General features: G+C 48.2%; 7 protein-coding genes across 7 annotated transcripts; 4 read left to right on the top strand and 3 right to left on the bottom strand.

Annotated features, from left to right (window-relative positions):
* Positions 1-730: 730 nt before the first annotated feature.
* On the bottom strand, positions 731-2,410 carry EV420DRAFT_1257137 (farnesyl-diphosphate farnesyltransferase; the record flags this gene model as incomplete). The annotated part of the gene is made up of 5 exons (XM_060466816.1): positions 731-1,045; positions 1,097-1,222; positions 1,274-1,859; positions 1,910-2,124; positions 2,180-2,410. The coding sequence occupies 5 exons, from the start codon at positions 2,408-2,410 to the stop codon at positions 731-733; spliced, it is 1,473 nt and encodes a 490-aa protein (XP_060339211.1).
* A 208-nt stretch (positions 2,411-2,618) lies between these two features.
* Positions 2,619-6,050, bottom strand: EV420DRAFT_1494471 (fungal-specific transcription factor domain-containing protein). The gene is made up of 12 exons (XM_060470807.1): positions 5,829-6,050; positions 5,695-5,724; positions 5,589-5,638; positions 5,505-5,535; positions 5,138-5,454; positions 4,483-5,086; positions 4,277-4,368; positions 4,125-4,227; positions 3,871-4,074; positions 3,617-3,822; positions 3,429-3,560; positions 2,619-3,378 (listed from the first exon to the last, which is right to left on the bottom strand). The coding sequence occupies exons 1-12, from the start codon at positions 5,935-5,937 to the stop codon at positions 2,746-2,748; spliced, it is 2,511 nt and encodes an 836-aa protein (XP_060339210.1). The 5' UTR covers positions 5,938-6,050; the 3' UTR covers positions 2,619-2,745.
* A 2,009-nt stretch (positions 6,051-8,059) lies between these two features.
* EV420DRAFT_1659690 (BRF1-domain-containing protein) lies at positions 8,060-10,591 on the top strand (the record flags this gene model as incomplete). The annotated part of the gene is made up of 7 exons (XM_060478893.1): positions 8,060-8,062; positions 8,119-8,296; positions 8,348-8,419; positions 8,470-8,678; positions 8,729-9,692; positions 9,745-9,785; positions 9,862-10,591. 7 exons carry the CDS (start codon positions 8,060-8,062, stop codon positions 10,216-10,218), a joined length of 1,824 nt encoding a protein of 607 aa, XP_060339209.1. The 3' UTR covers positions 10,219-10,591.
* EV420DRAFT_1633827 (inorganic phosphate transporter) lies at positions 10,375-11,248 on the bottom strand (the record flags this gene model as incomplete). Its single annotated transcript, XM_060476240.1, has 7 exons — positions 10,375-10,448; positions 10,498-10,696; positions 10,745-10,813; positions 10,862-10,881; positions 10,939-10,975; positions 11,028-11,137; positions 11,200-11,248. The coding sequence occupies 7 exons, from the start codon at positions 11,246-11,248 to the stop codon at positions 10,375-10,377; spliced, it is 558 nt and encodes a 185-aa protein (XP_060339208.1).
* Positions 11,249-11,372: 124 nt separating this feature from the next.
* EV420DRAFT_1494430 (CAS/CSE protein) lies at positions 11,373-15,065 on the top strand. The gene is made up of 12 exons (XM_060470806.1): positions 11,373-11,631; positions 11,686-11,856; positions 11,908-12,312; positions 12,370-12,432; positions 12,484-12,600; positions 12,654-13,214; positions 13,269-13,402; positions 13,457-13,572; positions 13,626-13,782; positions 13,836-13,927; positions 13,980-14,283; positions 14,337-15,065. Exons 1-12 carry the CDS (start codon positions 11,428-11,430, stop codon positions 14,968-14,970), a joined length of 2,958 nt encoding a protein of 985 aa, XP_060339207.1. The 5' UTR covers positions 11,373-11,427; the 3' UTR covers positions 14,971-15,065.
* A 726-nt stretch (positions 15,066-15,791) lies between these two features.
* Positions 15,792-17,453, top strand: EV420DRAFT_1494424 (uncharacterized protein). The gene is made up of 4 exons (XM_060470805.1): positions 15,792-16,173; positions 16,224-16,287; positions 16,338-16,908; positions 16,957-17,453. Exons 1-4 carry the CDS (start codon positions 16,018-16,020, stop codon positions 17,384-17,386), a joined length of 1,221 nt encoding a protein of 406 aa, XP_060339206.1. The 5' UTR covers positions 15,792-16,017; the 3' UTR covers positions 17,387-17,453.
* A 20-nt stretch (positions 17,454-17,473) lies between these two features.
* Positions 17,474-18,446, top strand: EV420DRAFT_1659658 (uncharacterized protein; the record flags this gene model as incomplete). The annotated part of the gene is made up of 4 exons (XM_060478892.1): positions 17,474-17,816; positions 17,868-17,981; positions 18,044-18,123; positions 18,177-18,446. The coding sequence occupies 4 exons, from the start codon at positions 17,474-17,476 to the stop codon at positions 18,297-18,299; spliced, it is 660 nt and encodes a 219-aa protein (XP_060339205.1). The 3' UTR covers positions 18,300-18,446.
* Positions 18,447-18,944: the final 498 nt, after the last annotated feature.

Raw genomic sequence — 18,944 nt, 5'->3', positions numbered from 1 at the left:
CCAAAGGCTCTGCAGTTGCCCAGAGCTGTAGTCGGACGAGATCGACCTGCGGTTCCCGTCCCGCGCGTCATGGGTGGATCGTTGAACGGCAAGCCAAAACCGAGAACAGGGACGGGGATGGTGTATAGGTCAAGCGGTATTGCCCTCTAACGCCTTTATATTTCATTTCGCTATACCGGGGTCGGTTTGATTGTGATCCCATCCATCATTTTAGTCTCTTTCTCTATTTGTATTTTTTCGTCATAGGTATGTATTGTCGCTTGTTATATCTAACCAACCACGTATACCTCCTACACTTGGATTCCTCGCATTTTTATATCCTTCTCGTTCACTCTACTACCACAGTTTTTGTCCCCTGCGATCACATTCTTTTTGTACGTATAAGCCTATATCTATACGGAACCTGTAATACTTTCATCTTCAAGTCAATATATAGACGAATGGGCTTACTAGAGAGCACTTGGTGTGGCGATTGATGGAGTATCACTTACAATTGGTGGCGCTTGCATCACTGTCCGCCGTTTGTCGTTTCAGGATGAATGACGAGCCTGCGACTCAATCATCTAACCGCACTTTACATCCCTTACCATTCCCCGATATCTATCTTTGGCAGTAAAGTCCTGCCGACCTTCGCAAGTTCTTCCAGACCGGTGTGCTATCTAGGGTTTGTCCAAGCATGAGAAAGTCGTATTATTACACAGGGAATAAGTTAGTGGTATATGGGTAGTCCTTATCGCGAGTCGGGAAAGAATTTCAGTACCGCCCAAATCACACCCACCGACAACCCAATAATCAACAAGACGACACCACCCAAATACATGAAGAGCTCCCATGGTAACCCCTCCGGCGCTTGGGGTGCTTGTACAGTTAACCCGGCGCGTATATCTTCCATTCGCTTCTTCCTAGATAGCTCCTTCTCTAACTTACTCTCCAACTGGACAATTCGTGACCTGGCATCCTCAGGATCCAGCTGATGAGATGCCCCACCGTTGGAGTAACTGATTTGAACGAAAGAGGGATAATGATGTTCACACCACTGCTCAATCTAAAGAAAGGGTGTTAGGGAAAACCATAGACGAGGGGGATTATGATGTACCTTTCCGCATGCCACAGATATCCTCAAGAAATTGGGATCTTGGGGTACTGCCTTCGTGTGAATTTTACGGCAATAATCCCGGAACATATAAGCCACTTCTCGTGGATTTGTAGACCGCATGATGAGCTACGCCGGAGTCAAATATGTCAAGAGCTGAAGACATTCGGGACGACTTACAGAAGCAGCCTCCGCCTTACGAATCTTGATGTTTCGTTGGAACATTTCCGCGTTCATGAAGCATAGCTCGAGGGTCGCGATAGCCATGGTAGCAGGTATGGCGCAGAAGTTGAATACCGTCTGATTTCGCAACACTCGAAGGTAGTCGAGCGCGTCAACCAGGTGACGCATCGCGTCTAGGATCATGGCACTCTGAGCCCACTGTGCGCGTTCCTTCGTTGATCGATCCAAGGCGTACATCTCGTACATCTCGTTGAATCCATACTGGCCCCAAATCTCCTTGGGCCAGAAGAACCGTTTTTCCTCAACATCTTCGCGATAATCACGAATGATGTTGGTTTTTTGGAGGAGGAGACCCATAGAGTTTGACATCTCGAGCTGAGACACGAGCCAGGGTGCTTCCTTCTCTGAGGCAGAAAAGATACGAGACAGTCCTTCGCCCACGAGACCCGCGACGTAATGGCAATAAAGATCATACTCCTCCGTCGTCTCAAGGTAAATTTTTCCCGTCGTAGCAGCCTTGTGTGCGTAATCTGCCATACCGTTTTCCATCTTCTCGGTTATATCGACTATAACAGCCTTGTACCTATGGGGAGTCGGAAAAATAGTGGAAAAACGAAAGACCATGGAGCTCACGCTGGCAGTAACAAATTCACCTCCTCCACAACACAGTCATATTCAACTAGCAACTGACGATCCTTCTCCTTGGGTCCACATCCATCATATTTCCAACCAGGCGTAATAGTATGCTTGTGGAACGACCTTAACATAGGTTGTTTGACATCGTCAGGGATAGTCATGTCGTCCTCAATAGTGTCGAGACCGCGCAGTACAAGATAGAACATACATATCTGAAGTGTAGAAATCAGTGAAAAGGCGGTATACTGTAATTGGCAGAATACTTACTGTTCTCGCCAAGTCACCGTCAAGTTCCTTGACGACCGCTGAAAAACTTCTACTTGTCTGATCCAAAAACTGCCAACACCTGCGCATGTTTTCTCTGTCCCATCCACTTGTTGCGTGCTCCTTCACATGGGTGATATCTCTCTTCTGTTCGTGATACAACTTGAATTGTAGGAGTATCCGGAACTCTGTAGGATGTGTGAGAAGCAAAGCAAGCCACGTCGCAATACCCATGGTAGTGAGTCGAGTAAGGCGGAAGGAAAATGGATCAATAAAAGAGAAGCGTACGATGTGGAAGGATAAGGAAAGGGGCAAGGCAAAGGATTTTTTTCCAAAGGATGGTACGATTGAAATTTCGCCTCGCGGACCGCCGAACCGGACGCGTCGCCTGGTCAGGAACACTGCCACGCACCACAATGATATTCCAAGCAAGTGACATCACTTCTTCTCAGCTCTACCAATGTTCATTCTTCCATTTACAAAATAAAATACAAACACGAAAGCAAGACTATTATGCAAGACCTAATTTATCAACTACTTGTGTCCATAAAATTTCATCAGTGGTCATACTAATGGCCCCTAAACCCAACATCGTCGAGTAAACCTGAATCTTGCATAAACGAACTCCATCGTTCGTCAAGTCGCGAATCCCGCGCCGCTAAACCCAAATCGGCTAGTGCAGGGTTGCCTGGTTGGACGCTGGGTTGGGAATTGGAACCAAAAGGCGGCTGATACATCTGTGGGAACTGCGAGGGTGGATTGTACTGGGTACTTCGGTAAGAAGACGGATATCCATATCCAGGATCGGACGGAGCTGGACGACTCCGGTCGTATGAATAGGAATACTGAAGGCTGCGGTCAGCTGCAGGGATATACCCTGTTTCCCGCGGAGGACGCTGGGTGCTCTGCCTAGACCAAACCTGAGTTCCAGACATCGATGGTACTGAGGTAAGCTGAGCACCATCGCCTACATTCGAGAACTGAGAGAAAGGTGCACTAGGCTCAAAATCCCTCGTTGACTTCGTCGGTCTCTTGGCAGAAACGAACCGAGTGTGCCCTGCGAATATAGACAGCTCGTCATCCGCGTCTTCTTGCTTGATATTCCACAAAAGACCGTCTTTATCAACAGAAAGGGGCATGGGTTCATTTTGGGCCGCAGCCAGGGCATGTCGTGCCTTTTCACTAAGCTTAACGAGGATAGGCTGGGATAATCTAATCAGAAATATCCTCCCAAATCATCATATTGACTCACGAGTGCTTTTGCAGCTCGCCTGCTATGTGTAGCCGCCTTCGAGAAGAGGATGCAGGCTTGTTCAAGCTCCGTCATGGCAGAAGAAGCCAGGGGGGACCTGGGGCCTCTGGTCACCACGGTACCGAAAACCACCTAGGCAACGAGAATTCAATGGTCATGGGTATGGAGAGAGGTAACTTGGTACATACAGCCGCTGAGAAAGCGAAAGTCCACATGGTCCAGAACCTTGCGCATGAATTTGGCCACATGGTGAATTGTTCACGAACGGATTTAAGTATCGTCGCTGAGGAGCGATAGGCTGCCAAAAAAGATGGAGCGTAGGTACTTTTAAGAGGATTGACAGGCTGCTCAATAATAGCCTGGGCGAAAAAACTTCGATGAATATACATTAGAACTTTGAACACGGTCAGCTTCGTCCTTGTATGCAATCAAACTAACACACCCGTTTCACGTATATGATCGAGGACGCAGCGTTGAAATGATGCCCCAAGATCGTTTTTCTCTGCCATTCCTGTTGGCAATGGAAATTCGCGCACTTTCCGATCGAGTTCCATTATAGTATTATAGCTGGGAGCCTCGGCAGTTAATGTCCGTGCGGTTACTTCCGCAACACACTCGGACGCGAAACGGAATTGCCAGATTTCAACTTGCGACGCAGGTTATCAGATAAACCCAAGGGTATACGAAGCCACTTACATTCCCAGCCAGGCGAACCACCATCTTTTTGATCATCATATTGGGGAAAACTACAGTCGATGTATGCGAGAGAAAATGACGGCGGTCTTCCCGTGTTGAGGCTCTGCAGAGAGAGAATAAGAGCTGTGTGATAGTCTCGGATTGTTGCCTACCTGCCATACGTCTGCGACGAAGAGATCCCAAAATAATATTCGGCGACGTTGGACCATCTTCGCTGGCAAACCCCAGCGCTCACTATCTCGATCTAAGAAGTTGTAAAGATTGATCAATTTCGTAGCTGGGAAGTGTATGACTACACGCACGTAACCCAATCTAAGAAGAAGTTCAGCACAGAATCGTGAAAAAAAGCGCTCAGGACCGACCGTTTGAGATAGATGAGCAGCCAGAGTAATGAGAGACCAGGTCATCTCCATATTTGGTTCGCTAGTGGTATCACTCCCACTCATAGCATTATAAATGCTCATAAGGTGTAGACACTGGATAGTGACAATAGAAGGCTTTTCTAACACCGGCTGTAGGGAGATAGCCGCCCGCGAGATTTGATGGTAATGCTCAGCGTGAGCAGTTGAGGGTTCGTTTTCCACGAGTGCACCAATGGCAAAGACCATAAAGATAAGAGATAAATCATGCGGGCCACCGAACTCTTCAGAAGATTGCTTGCGATATATCGCAGGTAGCATGTCGTCAATGAGCTGCTGACGGGTAACACCTCGGAATATCCAGGCCACCTGCTCAAAATACGTTTCTCCGAGAGACTGAGCGCGTTCCCAAGGAGGTAGATGGGTACGAATCATATCTTGAACGTCTTCGGATCGACCCATCGGAGTAAAAGGGAAAGACTGCGAGAAAAGAGAGAAATCGGTCGAGTGGCCAGAATTGGTAGGGCTGACTGAGGCATGCTTCGAGCCGGGGCTGGGGGCGCTACTGCTCGGAGAGATTTGTGACGAGGCTATCAAAAGACTCTATGCTCGAGTGAGATATCAACGACAATGGTGAGAAGGTAAACTGCTCACCTCACACCCTCCCGTGGGCCCAAAGAACCGTGATATTCCGTGGTCAGAGATAGACAGTGTTCCGAACGCGTCAATGACATCTGCGGGTGGTTGTGCCGTAGCATCATCTGAGGCACCGTTCTCTTCTGCTGTATGTTCTTCATTGAAGATGAGCTCGTCTTGTAAGAGTGGGTGCCGGTCGGTTGAATGCTGCGAATGTAGCGACGAAAGGGCATCCTCTAACTGTCGTATTCTGCCGCTTAGCTTGGCGATTCTGCGATGGAGGTGCTCCGTAGCTGCAAGAACAAAACGTGTGCCCTGCCCAGTTGCCAGACTACCTATACAAAACTGAGCGTTGGAGGTAACTATGGCGGCTGCAGTGGCTCACCATTAGGGCATAGCGCGGCGCAGCCCCTCCGCTACGAAGAAAATGAGCGACAATTGGCATAATAACGAGGACGAGTGAGCATACCTGACAAGACTGACAGGGGATTTGCTTGTCGCATTTTATCTTGAGCCTGCCTACAGTAAGAATTAGACTCAAGTGCGATGATCGCAATAAAGGCTGGAATCCGTACGACACTCGGCACACGAGACCTGATAATTATCTGTGAGATAGACGGAAAATAGTCGAGATAAAGGACGTACCTCTCCTATAAGATGCGGTAGCACGGTGAGTACTGCGATACGACGGAGTCGCCCTGAGACACACCTCGGTTCCGTTTCTGCTCTAGCTCCCGTGCGTGGGTACCGTCGAATTTGAACTCGTCAACTTCTCGGCGACTGGCGCGTCGTTTTAGTTTCGTTTTCTCGGCGGGCATTCTTTGAGGACAGGAGGAGGAAGCAAAGTGCACCTACCCTATGGCTTCTTTATTTCACACTTGTATGGGAAAATAATAACACAAAAGGAGCCAAATGTATATAAGGGCCCCGAATTCCGTTCTCAGTAACTTTGTTGACATCCAGTCCTCATACGTCTTTCCATCACTCAATCCTATCTTTCGTACATCTCTTCGCATCGTTCATGTATAACTATTGATTCTTTTTCTCCAAAATCATGACAATATTTCTCCTATAACAGGTTCCCATTTTCTTGATGAACACCTCAACACATGCTGCGGAGACACTTTTTGACGTCTTTCGGCAGTTACACCGCCTTCCTGTTCCCCGTCGTCTTTCTCCGTGCTGTCCAGAGGCGTTCAAAACCTTCATTTTGACGGCTCCGCCCCATGTGCGCTCCCTGTCAAAGCCGTTCACCAGTTGGTTTGACTCCGTAACCAACCTACAGGTCCATACTTCCTTGTTGATCCTTTCCACAGGGCGTGATTTAGCTGCGGATAACGTAACTGTTTTCCGTCCGGTTCTGATCCCTCAGCAACTGACCCAATGGCATTCGCCAAAGCTTCACATGTTGCAAGCCTATTTCCACTATTAGCCAGGGGGTTGAGAAGATTGCTGTCTTGACGACAATCGAATTTGCGTTCATACCGTCGTTTTTCGTATCATTGACGACGTCCGCCCCAATAATTATGAGCGTTTCACTTTCGGAAGACGGGTATGGTCTCACCGAATTTTCTTGGCCCGGGCATGACTAGGGTTGCTGTATGCCCAAATGACCTTCCTTCGAAATGCTTTGTCGTATACAGCCCCGTATGACAAAGACCCCGGAGATTGGCTTATATTGGAGGAAGACAAAGTCTGACCCTGTTGTTGCAATGGAGTATGTAAACGACGGTCTCATAGCGCCTCTGATCCAAAACGACAAGGTCACGGCCTCACAAAAGACACCGCTGATGACAGGTAAAGGTATTCTGGGAGCTCATAACACTGACGTGTATCCTAAGATATGAACCATGATATGATGGCTGTCCGGGAGGGTGGGCCGAAAACATAAACGCCTTCTTCGAGCTAGGATGGCATCGCTTGGAGCACCCAAATACTTGGTCAGAAAAGCCATCGTACATGTGGCGATCAGTTCAAAATTTGAGTTTCCTCAGAATGGCTCAGAGCTCGGGTCAGTGGCGTAAGAATTGGGGATTCGATTGGCGGTCGCAGATATCCGTGCCCCCCCTGGTGCTCAAGGCTTCTCTGCAGGGTGGGTCAGGCACGGAAACACTTCGCGCTCGTGGTAATAATACGCACATTTCTGTATGTCATCGTCGATCCAATGGATTGGTATCGAGATAGGAATGAAGCTAAATATAAGTCAGCACGGAGGTTCGGGATACCCTCGGATATAGGAAGGATCCACCAGGTGATTGCCATCTTTCAGGAAGATACTGGTCAAAGATGGCAAACGACGACATGGAGGGTATAGTGGGGCGCAATGTGGCCACGGCCAATGAACCAAATCCTCCGATGGCGTGTTCTGACCTCACGGAAACAAAGCTGACGTAGATCAAGAGAAGAGAGACGAATTTCATAGAGAATCCAAGTATAGGGTCGCTGAACAAAGGATACACGTCTGCATGGCGCCATCGGGCACGGCACATTGCTTAACCATTCACCAAACGAGTAATCAGAAATGCATATGTAGAATGAAAAATGTATCGCTCAGCTCAGCATTAATAAAGACCAAATTCTGGCATGACTTCCATCATGCATCAATTTTGAATCAATTCTAGAATTAGGTGCAACGTGTCAAAATAGAATCGCTTTATTCGAGGGACTATCCGTTAACAAGAGCGAGTGCCAATGGATGTTTTTTGAAGGTGTTGGTTTTCACCGAACTTGAAGGGCAAGTTCAAATCGATCATTGTGGTTAGACGGCAGGCAGGAGTCGTGACGTGACATTTCGTGACTCACATAATTCTTTCCTGTACTACTTTATGGCCCAAGCGGTACCGCGTTTTCTCGTTTAGTCCTGTGTTCGTAGCTTCGTCTACGCTGTTATACGATACTCATAAAGAGCATATATTCACCTTATTAATTATATATACTTAAATGGTCTGTGAATCTCTTTTTTCAGTTCTGTATACACTGACATCTTTCATTCCGTCCAGCCTACTTGCACCGATTGCGGAGGAACTGTTATCGAGTACGATGCAGCTGCAGGAAATGGATTCTGTGTTGCCTGTGGGACTGTTGTCGAGGAGAACACCATCGTCAATGAGGTCGTCTTCGGGGAAACCAGCTCGGGAGCGGCCATGGTGCAGGGTTCATTTGTCGGATTGGGTTCAAGTAAGCACTCCTATCTATTATAACAGGGTTTGATTAAATGTGACCATGTAGCTCACGCCAGGATGAGTGGTCCGTATGGCAATAGGGGAAATTCCGAGAGCAGGGAACAAACAATCGCCAACGGTATGGTTTCATTTCAACTTTCTGGTTCTTCCATTGCTCAACTTCCTTAGCTAGCAAGAAAATACAGAGTATTGCGAATGTCTTACGGCTATCAGAGAGCGTCTGTCTAGCCGCGACTAGAATGTACACGCTTGCTGTGGAGCACAAGTTCACCAAAGGTCGCAAAAGCATGAACGTCGTTGCTGTGTGTCTGTACGTCGCGTGTCGACAGAAGGAGACGCGGAATTACATGCTCATTGACTTCTCCGATCTACTGCAAGTACGTGCTTCGTATGATGTTGCCGTGTGTGACATTGACAGTACATCTAGGTCAATGTATTTGAACTCGGTCATACATATCTCCAATTGGTGCAGACATTGAATCTTCGACTTCCTCTTGTCGATCCATCTCATTACATATCCCGCTTCTCTGCATTGCTCGAATTTGGCGATGAAACTCACAAAGTCGCCACTGACGCCGTACGGCTCGTGCAACGGTTCGACCGTGATTGGATGACTCGTGGACGGCGGCCCGCTGGTATCTGCGGTGCGGCCCTGCTACTGGCTGCCAGAATGAACAACTTCCGGCGAAGTATGGAAGAGATCGTCCAAGTCGTAAAGATTGCCGACACAACATTGAAGAAACGCTTGGACGAATTCAAGAACACACCGAGCGGTGAGCTGACTGTCGGTGACTTTCGGAGCGTGTGGCTGGACGAGGAAGTTGATCCACCCGCTTTTACGAAGGGACGGGAAAAAGAAGAGGAGGAGCGATTGATCAGAGAGGGCGACGAAGAAGCTCTCGAGAAATTGAGAAAGAAGAAAGGTAGACGAAAAGGGAAAAGAAAAAGAGAAGAAAGCGATGAAGAAGTAATGCCTGATATGTCTGAGCAGGTTGCCAAAGGTTTTGATTCGTCCCTCTTGAACGAAGGCATTCTCTCTGGAACAACTGTAGGCCCAACGCCTCTCTTCTACCCTGCTCCTGATGATGTTCCCATTGATCCTGCGTTTCTGGATACATCTTCGATACCTACGCCTACGGCCATCGACGAGACAGTATCAACTGCGGTGGCAGAGGAGGTGTCGGCATACCTTCAGAACCCTCAAGGGGCCATGTTAAGCGGGGCTCTGGATGAGGCAGAGCAGAGACGGTTAGCAGGTATCAGTGTTGTCGACGAGCTTACGGGACTTGACGAAGAAGAGCTCGATCGGTTCCTGCTAAGCGAAGAGGAGGTAAAGATTAAAGAACGCGTATGGGTGGAGTTAAACAGAGATTATCTGGAAGCATTGGCAGGTGAGTCTTCGGCTGTCGTTATCTTGTCTATTATGCTGAACGGATGTTTCAGCTAAAGGCGATCAGTCAAATACCACTACCAGAAGCAAGAAGGTGGGTTGTACCCCGTGGTGGGAGGAATGTTTTCATCCATCGCGGTGCTTATGAAATCTTCATCACTTTTTTACAGCGCCGAAAAACGAAGCCTCGGGACTCAACCACCGCTCATGGGGCAACAACTGCTGAGAGCGTGAAGAACATGATCAAGAAGAATCCTAAATATAGCAAGCGTATCAATTACGATGCTTTAAAGGATTTGTTCGTGGACGGTGGGGCTGTCCCGACATTAGACGAAAAAGACGAAGCCAATTTGTACACCATGGACGACAAGAGTGATGGAGAAGGTGGCGGGGCGCTTCTGGTCATTGAAGAAGATTCGGCACCTCCTCAGCCGCCGCCTGAGGATGACAAGGATGACGACAAAGAAGGTGAGGACGCCGCAGCTGACGACATTGGTTGGGACGACGTCTACGAGCAAGAAGTCTAAGATAACATGTACAACGGACATCAAGTTCACTTGTATAATTAGCTTGCTTTGATGTATTCGTAGATTATTCTGCTCGCACACTTGTAATGAAGGGGAATCAGGGAAACCAATATGCATTATACTGTATTTTATCACTGAAATAGCAGGGGGAAGAAATTATTCTTCCTTCTTGGATCCGACACGCTTCTCAGCCTCAGTAATGGCGGCGTTGTCAGTTTGAGGGCCGGTAGCTAAACGTAATGATTGAGCACAAACAAGGTTTGGAAATTTGACACTTACCTCCGAAAAACCCTGGAGGCGATTTGAAGGGGCGCTTCAAGTCACCCTCGGCTGGCTTGCCAAAGATATGGATAGCGACGAGCTTGGCATCATACAAATTTTTAAGACCCATGAGGGACTGAATGAAAAGCGGCTGTGTGAACTTCATGTAGCCATGCAGGAAACCCATCATCGCAATACCCATGTACACCGACCGCAGCTATGGAGGGTGGTGAGTCCCAGAAGTCAGATTTGTAGGTGTAATTACCAGCTTGGACGTCTCAACAAGATCATAGTCCCGCACGGTCGTCGTCACTAATTTCCCTTCTTCTCCAGACTAAACGGGATGAGACGCGCGTCTCTTGACTTTGATGAAGACACATACCATCGGGGTCGAGGGCTCCACTGTTATCTCTGTTTCAGAAACCCAAAAAAACAACGAAGATAACGGAGTGTGCTCACCGTACTTAAGGACAGTCTGGTCATTCTTCCGCTTAACCTGCATCACCAAAAGCTCAGTGGAATTGCTGGGCACGCAGCGTACAACACACCGTCATGGAAATATAGTAGTATATGCCCAAGATGATAAACTGGGTCACAAGGTATCCAATCCGTGCGTAGTTGAGTACATCCGGATCGTCAAAGGGGATTTTTCGGGCCACTGGACAAGAGATAACCGGGTTTGATCTAGGGAAGCAGAAGGCAATAGAAGTAAAGAAATACCTTGCATGGCCCCGAGGGATATAACGAGATTCTGTATGCCAGCATTCATTATGGACCACGAAGAGAGAGAAAAGAGGGGCGACGACGGCAGCGGTGATGACGGTCTACCAGAAAGCGTACGTGGAGTTGTCGTTTATTTGCATTTTTTCCCAAACGCGGAAATGATGTCATCAAAGACGAGGACGTTCCTTTTGCGCTTGAGCCTCTTGAACTCGTACAGCTTCCTCCATGTCCGAACTTCCTCAGCTCCTCCTCGCCTCACTCAATCCAGCCACCAGAAAGCAGGCTGAACAAAGTCTCGACGCGTTCAGCGCTCAGCAGGGATTTCTTTCCCATCTTCTCCGCCTAGTTCTCGACCAGTCGCAAGAACGCGCCGTCAGGTTATCGGGGAGCGTATATCTCAAGAACATCGCGAAATTGAAGTGGGAGGAAGTAAGTATCCTGAATTTTTTCTCTGATTCGTGTTTTGATCCGTCTTCTTTGCAGGATGTTCAGCCACTTGCAGAGCAGGACAAAACTGTCTTGAGGTCCGAGTTGGTGCCAGCCATGCTCGCCCTGTCTAACCCAACAGACAAAGCAATACGCGCCCAAGTTGCCGAATCCGTATCGCTCATAGCAGAACTGGATTTTCCGGGAAAATGGCCAGATCTCATTGATGTGCGTCTCTCTTCAGGCTCATGCTGTCGCGTATTGATCGCGTACATACAGCAACTGGTGTCATCATTATCTGCGACGGATTATAACGTAAATGTTGGCGTTTTACAAACAGCGCATTCGATCTTCAACCAGTGGCGCGCCCATGTCCGCTCCGATCAACTCTTCACCGAGATAAACTTTGTATTTTCAAAATTCATGGATCCATTCCTCCAGCTATTCCGGCAGACTGCAACCCTCCTTCTCTCAAATCCCAGCCCGAATCCAGCTTTGACAACTCCCACTTCCAACTACATGACATTAGCACAAAGCATGGTGCTGCTCATTGAGATCTTCCACGACTTCACCTGTCAAGATCTGCCGCCAGCCATAGAAGATACCCATGCTGAATTCTTTGGAACAACACAAGGCTGGTTCCACAATTTTATGCCTTGGAATCCACAAGAGCTCAGGGGAGACGTAAGTCAGTTTCAATGGGGCGATTCACATACTTACTGTTTGCTCGTATATGATCAGTCAGACGACCCTACTCCGTCGCTTCCTTCGCAGATAAAAACCAGAATCCTAGAGATTGCAGAGGCAAGTATTTTCGTCAATCATACGCTGACGCTAGCTCATTGAGTTTTCCAGCTCTTCCTCAAACTCTACCCTGAACAACTTCAACAATCCGGAGCCGTGCAGACTTTGGTGCAAGACGTGTGGAGTTTAGTGGGATCGAATCAGCTACCAAACATAAGCGATGACCAGGTAGGTTCTTTCCATGTTTTTTATTGATTGATGTTGACTGGAAATTACATTAGCTGGTTTCTCAAGCGCTCCGGTTCATCTCAACTGCTATACGATCGGGTCACTACCAGTCTCTTTTCTCCTCGCCGAACATTGTTTCCTCCCTAGTGGAAGGAGTAGTTGTTCCCAACACTTCTCTTCGCGAGCACGATGTTGAACAATTTGAGGATGACCCTCTGGAGTACATCCGTCTTGACCTCTCGCTTTCCTCTGCTGGAACCGATCTTGCCACGAGGCGTCATTCAGCGGCCGATGTGCTGCAAGCCCTGGTATCCAGCGGGTACGAGACGGCCACCACTGAAATTGTCGGAAAATGGATAGAGACAGGTCTGAAACAGTATGAAGCTAACAAGACTGAAAATTGGAGAGCCAAGGATAGCGCTATCTATCTACTAACGGCTGTTGCAACGAAGGGGTCCACGACTCAACAAGGTGTAACATCGACGAACACACTTGTCGACGTGATCAAGTTCTTTTCTGAACACGTTTTCCAAGACTTGGAAGCATCTGCGGGCTCTGTCCACCCTATTCTGCAAGTTGATGCCATTCGATTCCTCTACACTTTCCGAAATCAGGTAGGCCTCATATTATTCTGATACGTACATGTTCTTGAAGGATTTTTTTTGCAGTTAACGAAGCCTCAACTGATGTCTGTATTGCCACTTCTCATACGCCACCTTGGGTCAGCCAACTATGTTTGCTGTACTTACGCCGCGATCACTATCGACCGGATTCTTTTCATCAAGCAGGGTGGTCAGCTACTGTACGTCCGGTTTATGTCGTATCATACGAATACTGACAATGGCCACCTGCAAAGATTTACTCAAACCGACATCCATGACTTTGCTGCTGATCTTCTCAATGCTCTACTGACAAAAATCGAATCCGCCGGAACACCTGAGAAGGTGGCGGAAAATGACCACTTAATGAAATGTGGATTGTTCCTTTGATCGTTGCTTGTAGTTACTGACGTGTCGTTGCCGAAGGTGTTATGCGGGTAATATTCACAGCTCGTGATGGTCTGACACCTGGATATGAACAGACGCTTGCTCGTCTTGTTGCCATTTTGGGGGTCATCTCTAAGAACCCTAGCAACCCTAAATTTGACCAGTACATCTTTGAAAGCATATCCGGATTGATCAGGTCTACTTTTTTCTTCTTCTCGGCTTGGCTTGCACCATCTGACACCTCGTTAGGTTTATAGCTCCGGCAACTCCGACCAACTTAACAACTTTTGAACAAGCGCTATTTGGTCCCTTTACAATTATCCTGCAACAGGACATCGACCGTGCGTGAAAATATACTTCTTTGACTTTGCGATCTTAATTGCTTCAGTACAGAGTACATTCCTTATGTCTTCCAGCTTCTCGCTCAAATGCTTGACATGCATTCAAAGGAGGTGCCCACGGAATATCGAAGCTTACTCCCTTTCCTGCTCATGCCTGCTATTTGGCAACAGAAAGGCAGTGTTCCGGGACTTGTCAAGCTGCTGAGTGCATACCTCTCGCACGACAGTGCTCAAATGGTTGCGAATAGACAGATTGCAACAGTGCTTGGTGTGATTCAACAACGTCTGATACCCTCGAAACAGAATGACGGTTGGGGTTTCGAACTCTTGCGAGCAGTCGTGCGATACGTTGATGGGTAGATACTTGTTCACTTGTACCCCTTGCCCGATTACTGACAAAATTTAATAGGGCCAGCCTTCAACCGTTCTTCAGAGACGTTATCATGACAATACTCAAGCGAATGCAAGCGACCAAAACGGACAAGTTTATCTACCTCTTCGCCCAATTCCTACTTTTCTCCTTCGCGATCGAAGTTCCGGGCGGTTTAAACTGTGACTTCATCATCAGCACCATTGAGAGCATTCAGGCCAACTTGTGGTCACAGATCCTCATCAACTTCATTCTTCCGGAGGCCTCTAGAATTCCTATCAAGGACCGAAAAGTCGCTGTAGTTGGACTTACTCGCTTGCTTACGGGCACGCAGTATATGTTGGTTGAACCAAGCATTCGGACGTGGTCCCCGCTATTCACTGTCTTGGTCAAGCAATTCAACGAGCCACAGTATCTTGAAGGTCCGAAGGATGATACTGCCGTAGGTTTGACAGAGATTGATTATGAGGAGGCGACGGCGGGCTACCAGGCCGCTTTTTCGCGTCTCGCTGCGTCGGAATCGGCGCCCGAGGACCCTGTTGCATATGTGAAGAATCCCAAGCAATACCTTGCTGAGCGTCTGATGGCTATGGATAGGCAGAAAATGGGGGTGCTTGTGTCTTCTGGAGACCGGGAGGTTGTTAAGCCGTTTTTGCAGAGTATGGGTTTATAGAAAGGTTAGCTGTGGCATTTAAATGTGAATTGGTTGAGGGGCGAAGTAATATCATGTGTATGCACCAATCAGAGTCTATTAACTAACCAACAGGTACATATAATTGTGTTCTCGGTGCAGGAAAAACCATCCCAGTTTTGAGTAAGAAAACGCAACAACCTGTGTTCATGATGTACCTCCATAGCATCACACTCGAATGCTTTGTCGTTTCATTGATGTCTAAGCGGGAAGATGTATCATCTGATAACAGGTCGCGATTTATGAACCACGATAAAAGTGTATTGAGAAATATGATGACAAGTGGAAGCAAGAATCTGTGGCAAAAAAAAATTGTTAGCGACGGTAGGAGCAAAAGGTACACCATGAAAATAATCAGAATGGATCTAGCGCAGCCGAGCTGCGAACAAGATAAGCCGGACATAAATCAAACAACTTTCCAAGGACCTGAATGAAGCCCTTCAAAGAGTCATATGGCCCCGGCGGTACTTCATCACTAGGAGGAAGGCGGGAATGGTCGAGTACATACCATTTGAATCAGAGAAAACTTTGCGCTGAGAGAAAAGGGCCCATTGCAGTCCGAAATGCGGGCTAATAGTCGAGAGTCCTCCATCCTAGGCCTACAAGCGCCGACGACGGCCACGTTCATTACTAGTCCTAGATAGACCTCTGACGGAGAAAAGCACATCTCCGCTCCGCGGATTTAAGGCAACAGTGCTAAGCATCTTCAAACTTGGTTGCTACCATCACCATTGACTTGCAGCATGTTGCCAGAAAGAACGGACGCTCTACAGAGGTGGAAGAGAAGGAGAACTTGTTGGAGTAAAGGAAGAGTTGATTTTTCCCACGAGACGCGCCTCTCATGCTTACCGCCATGTTACCTCGGACCACCCCTTGCAATTTCTTGGAACAATGTGACGGCGGCTTGCAGAAAATGCTGCCGCTAATCATTGCTTTTCGTTTAAGCGACGACAGCTTACCCCGAGCCTTGTAACCTGGGGCAACTTTATAAGGCGTCGACATGCTCTTGTCTCTATTCCGACCACCACCATGCCTTCTGCAGTTAACAAACCTGCTCCTGGAGTCTCTTTCTTCTCTCCTCACCAGGAAACCCCATCTGGTACGGCCTTATCCAATGACAAACCAATTCCCAGTCTCTTCCAACCTCTCACTATCCGCGGAGTTACTTTCCAGAACAGAATCTTCGTATGTAATGTCATTCTTATCCAGATCTGCTTGCTGATGACTGTTTGAAGCTGTCCCCAATGTGCCAGTACTCTGCTGTTGATGGGCATATCACACCCTGGCACATAGCCCATTGTACGCCCATTGCCTGATGTCCGCCCGATTAGCACTTAGTTACGTCGCAGATGGCGGTATCATCACCCGTGGACCAGGCCTCTCTATTATTGAAGCCACTGCGATCCTCGCCAACGGACGTACCTGCCCAGAAGATCTGGGTATCTGGTCTGACGAGCACGTTCGCACCCTCATTCCTCTTGTCGAGCTCGCCCACTCTCAGTCTCAGAAGATCGGTATTCAGCTCGCCCACGGAGGTCGGAAATCATCCACTGTCGCTCCTTGGCTTTCCGGTCAGGCTCTGGCTGAGGAGAACGTGGGCGGATGGCCCAAAGACGTAGTTGCTCCGTCACCTATTCCTTGGGCAGCGGATTATGCTACTCCCAAGGAACTGTCCAAAGATGATATCAAAGATCTACTCCGAGCATACAGAGACAGTGCACTGAGGACTGTGAAAGCTGGTTTTGATGTTGTTGAAATCCACGCAGCCCATGGATACCTCTTACACGAGTTTTTAAGCCCAGTGAGCAACCAACGTACAGACGAGTACGGAGGATCTTGGGAAAACCGTGTCAAGCTGATTCTTGAGGTTGTCGACGCAGTCAGGGAAGTTATTCCCCAGAATATGCCTCTGTTTTTCAGGTAGCACGCTGACTATTTTCATATGAAATGTAACTGACGCGCTTGCAGGATATCTGGCTCTGAGGGACTAGAATACCTCGATATCCCATCCTGGCGCTCTGAAGATACTGTCCGTCTCGCACCCTTACTCAAAGAGCATGGCATCGACTTACTTGATATATCGTCTGGCGGGAATTCATCGAAGCAGCGCATCAAAGGCGCTCCGGCGTACCAAACTCCCCTTGCTCACGCCGTGAAGCAGGCAAACGTCCCGGGGCTTATTGTCAGCACCGTTGGGAGCATCACCGACGCTACGCTAGCTCAGAGTATATTAGACGAGGGCAGGGCAGATGTCATACTTGTTGGCAAGGGGTTCCAAAAGAACCCAGGTTTGGTATGGGCCTGGGCAGATGAGCTTGGGGTTGACATTGCCATTGCGAATCAGATCTACTGGGGATTTTATGGGAGGAGAAAGCCTAGAAACGTATCAAGCGCTTGATTTTTTTGGATACTTCTAGACAGAGTGAATTCCACTACAAGAATTTGAACATTGATCTGTGACGCGTTTGCCACGCGACCCTTTTTGATGTGGACCTTCAGGACAACTCAACTGCTTTTGAGGTGTGCTGCTCTTCGCTCAACTCCTTCACTTGCTCGTCATTATTCTGCGCCTTTACGATGTCGAATACCACGCCAACACTTTGACCAGCGACGATACAACTCGAATTCACCTACCCAGTCATTTTCCGATCCCACCCGCCCTGACCTCTTTTACCACCTCAGCTACCCAAATTCCGGCTCGCCACCTATATTTGCTGTATCATTTTTGCCTCATGCACCACCAACACCTGATTCGCCCACAATTATTGGCTGGCTACCCGCGCAGGGAGCTGGGGAAGAAGCAGGGCTCAATGATTTCACTGAGAATCGTACGCCTCGATCTTTTTACTCTGTTTACTAGAGGTTAAATGATTGCGTAGAAAAATTCCGGGACGTGCTGCATCAGGCTATACAGGACGGTCTACGTGAAGGTGTAGACGAGGTGCAGCAGAATGGTGCGACTCAGCTACAGAACGGATGGATGCACATACATGGTATGTACTTCAAGGTCTGAATGTCCCGCCTTCTTCGTTTTCTCACAAAGTCCATTCCTAAGACGAACGGAATATCCCGCCATTAGGACGCATCGGCGACCCAGATGACATTCTTGCCTCGGTTCTCGTCGAGAACGGGAAAGTATGTCATGTCCAAGATCCCATTGTAACGCGTTCCGACTGATATTTTTGTAGATACTGGCCAATACATACCAGCCCATGCCAGCCTATCGGTTCTGCACATCCCACGGTGTCATCCAATTAACACCTGGCTTGAGTCAAAAGCTTAGGACTCTCCTCGAACAGCTTAGCGCGTAGATAACGCGTACCGTAACCAGTGCTGCGCGAGGTCCAAAAGGATACAGACAAGTGATTGCCAAGTTATAAATGGTGTTCATTCGGTGCTCCCTAGTTGGTGCAGTCTCTGGTCATTTACAGCTGGTAACCCAATCCGGCCATGCTTGAGTGTTAGTCACGCTTCGGAAACTGCGCTAAGGATCCTTTTCAAGAGATATTACCTTCTCCCACCCGTTTTCAATCCGGAAGGAATACCGTGTCTTGCCGGACGGGTTCTTCTAAGCTATTTACGCGTATCGTCAGCTTCTTTGATCAGACCCCAAAGCAATTGGTGTCTCTGCGCATCTTTTACAACCACCATCTACCGTCTGTCAATCCTCAGTATCTCTATGAGACTTCTCAGGTGTTGCAAAGTGATTTGCAGCTGTGCGCGGAGGACAACACATCTCCGGTTTCTGCGTACCCCCGCTGATGGAGTTGAACGCAATTTTGCACGATCCATTGGATATGTGTTACGTTTTCGATGCCCTGGCTGCTTCTCGCTTGAACCTCGTCACCCTTTTACTTCCATTACTGATACATTCATTGACAGTCGAACAGCCTTCGATCAGGCCTCCAAGATGTTATCTACACACGGTCCTCCACCGGTACTTAGTACTTTAAAGT

The sequence above is a fragment of the Desarmillaria tabescens genome (assembly GCF_030435595.1).
Source record: "Desarmillaria tabescens strain CCBAS 213 chromosome Unknown EV420scaffold_1, whole genome shotgun sequence".
Lineage (NCBI taxonomy): Eukaryota > Fungi > Basidiomycota > Agaricomycetes > Agaricales > Physalacriaceae > Desarmillaria > Desarmillaria tabescens.
This window is presented reverse-complemented; position numbering and strand designations above follow the sequence as displayed.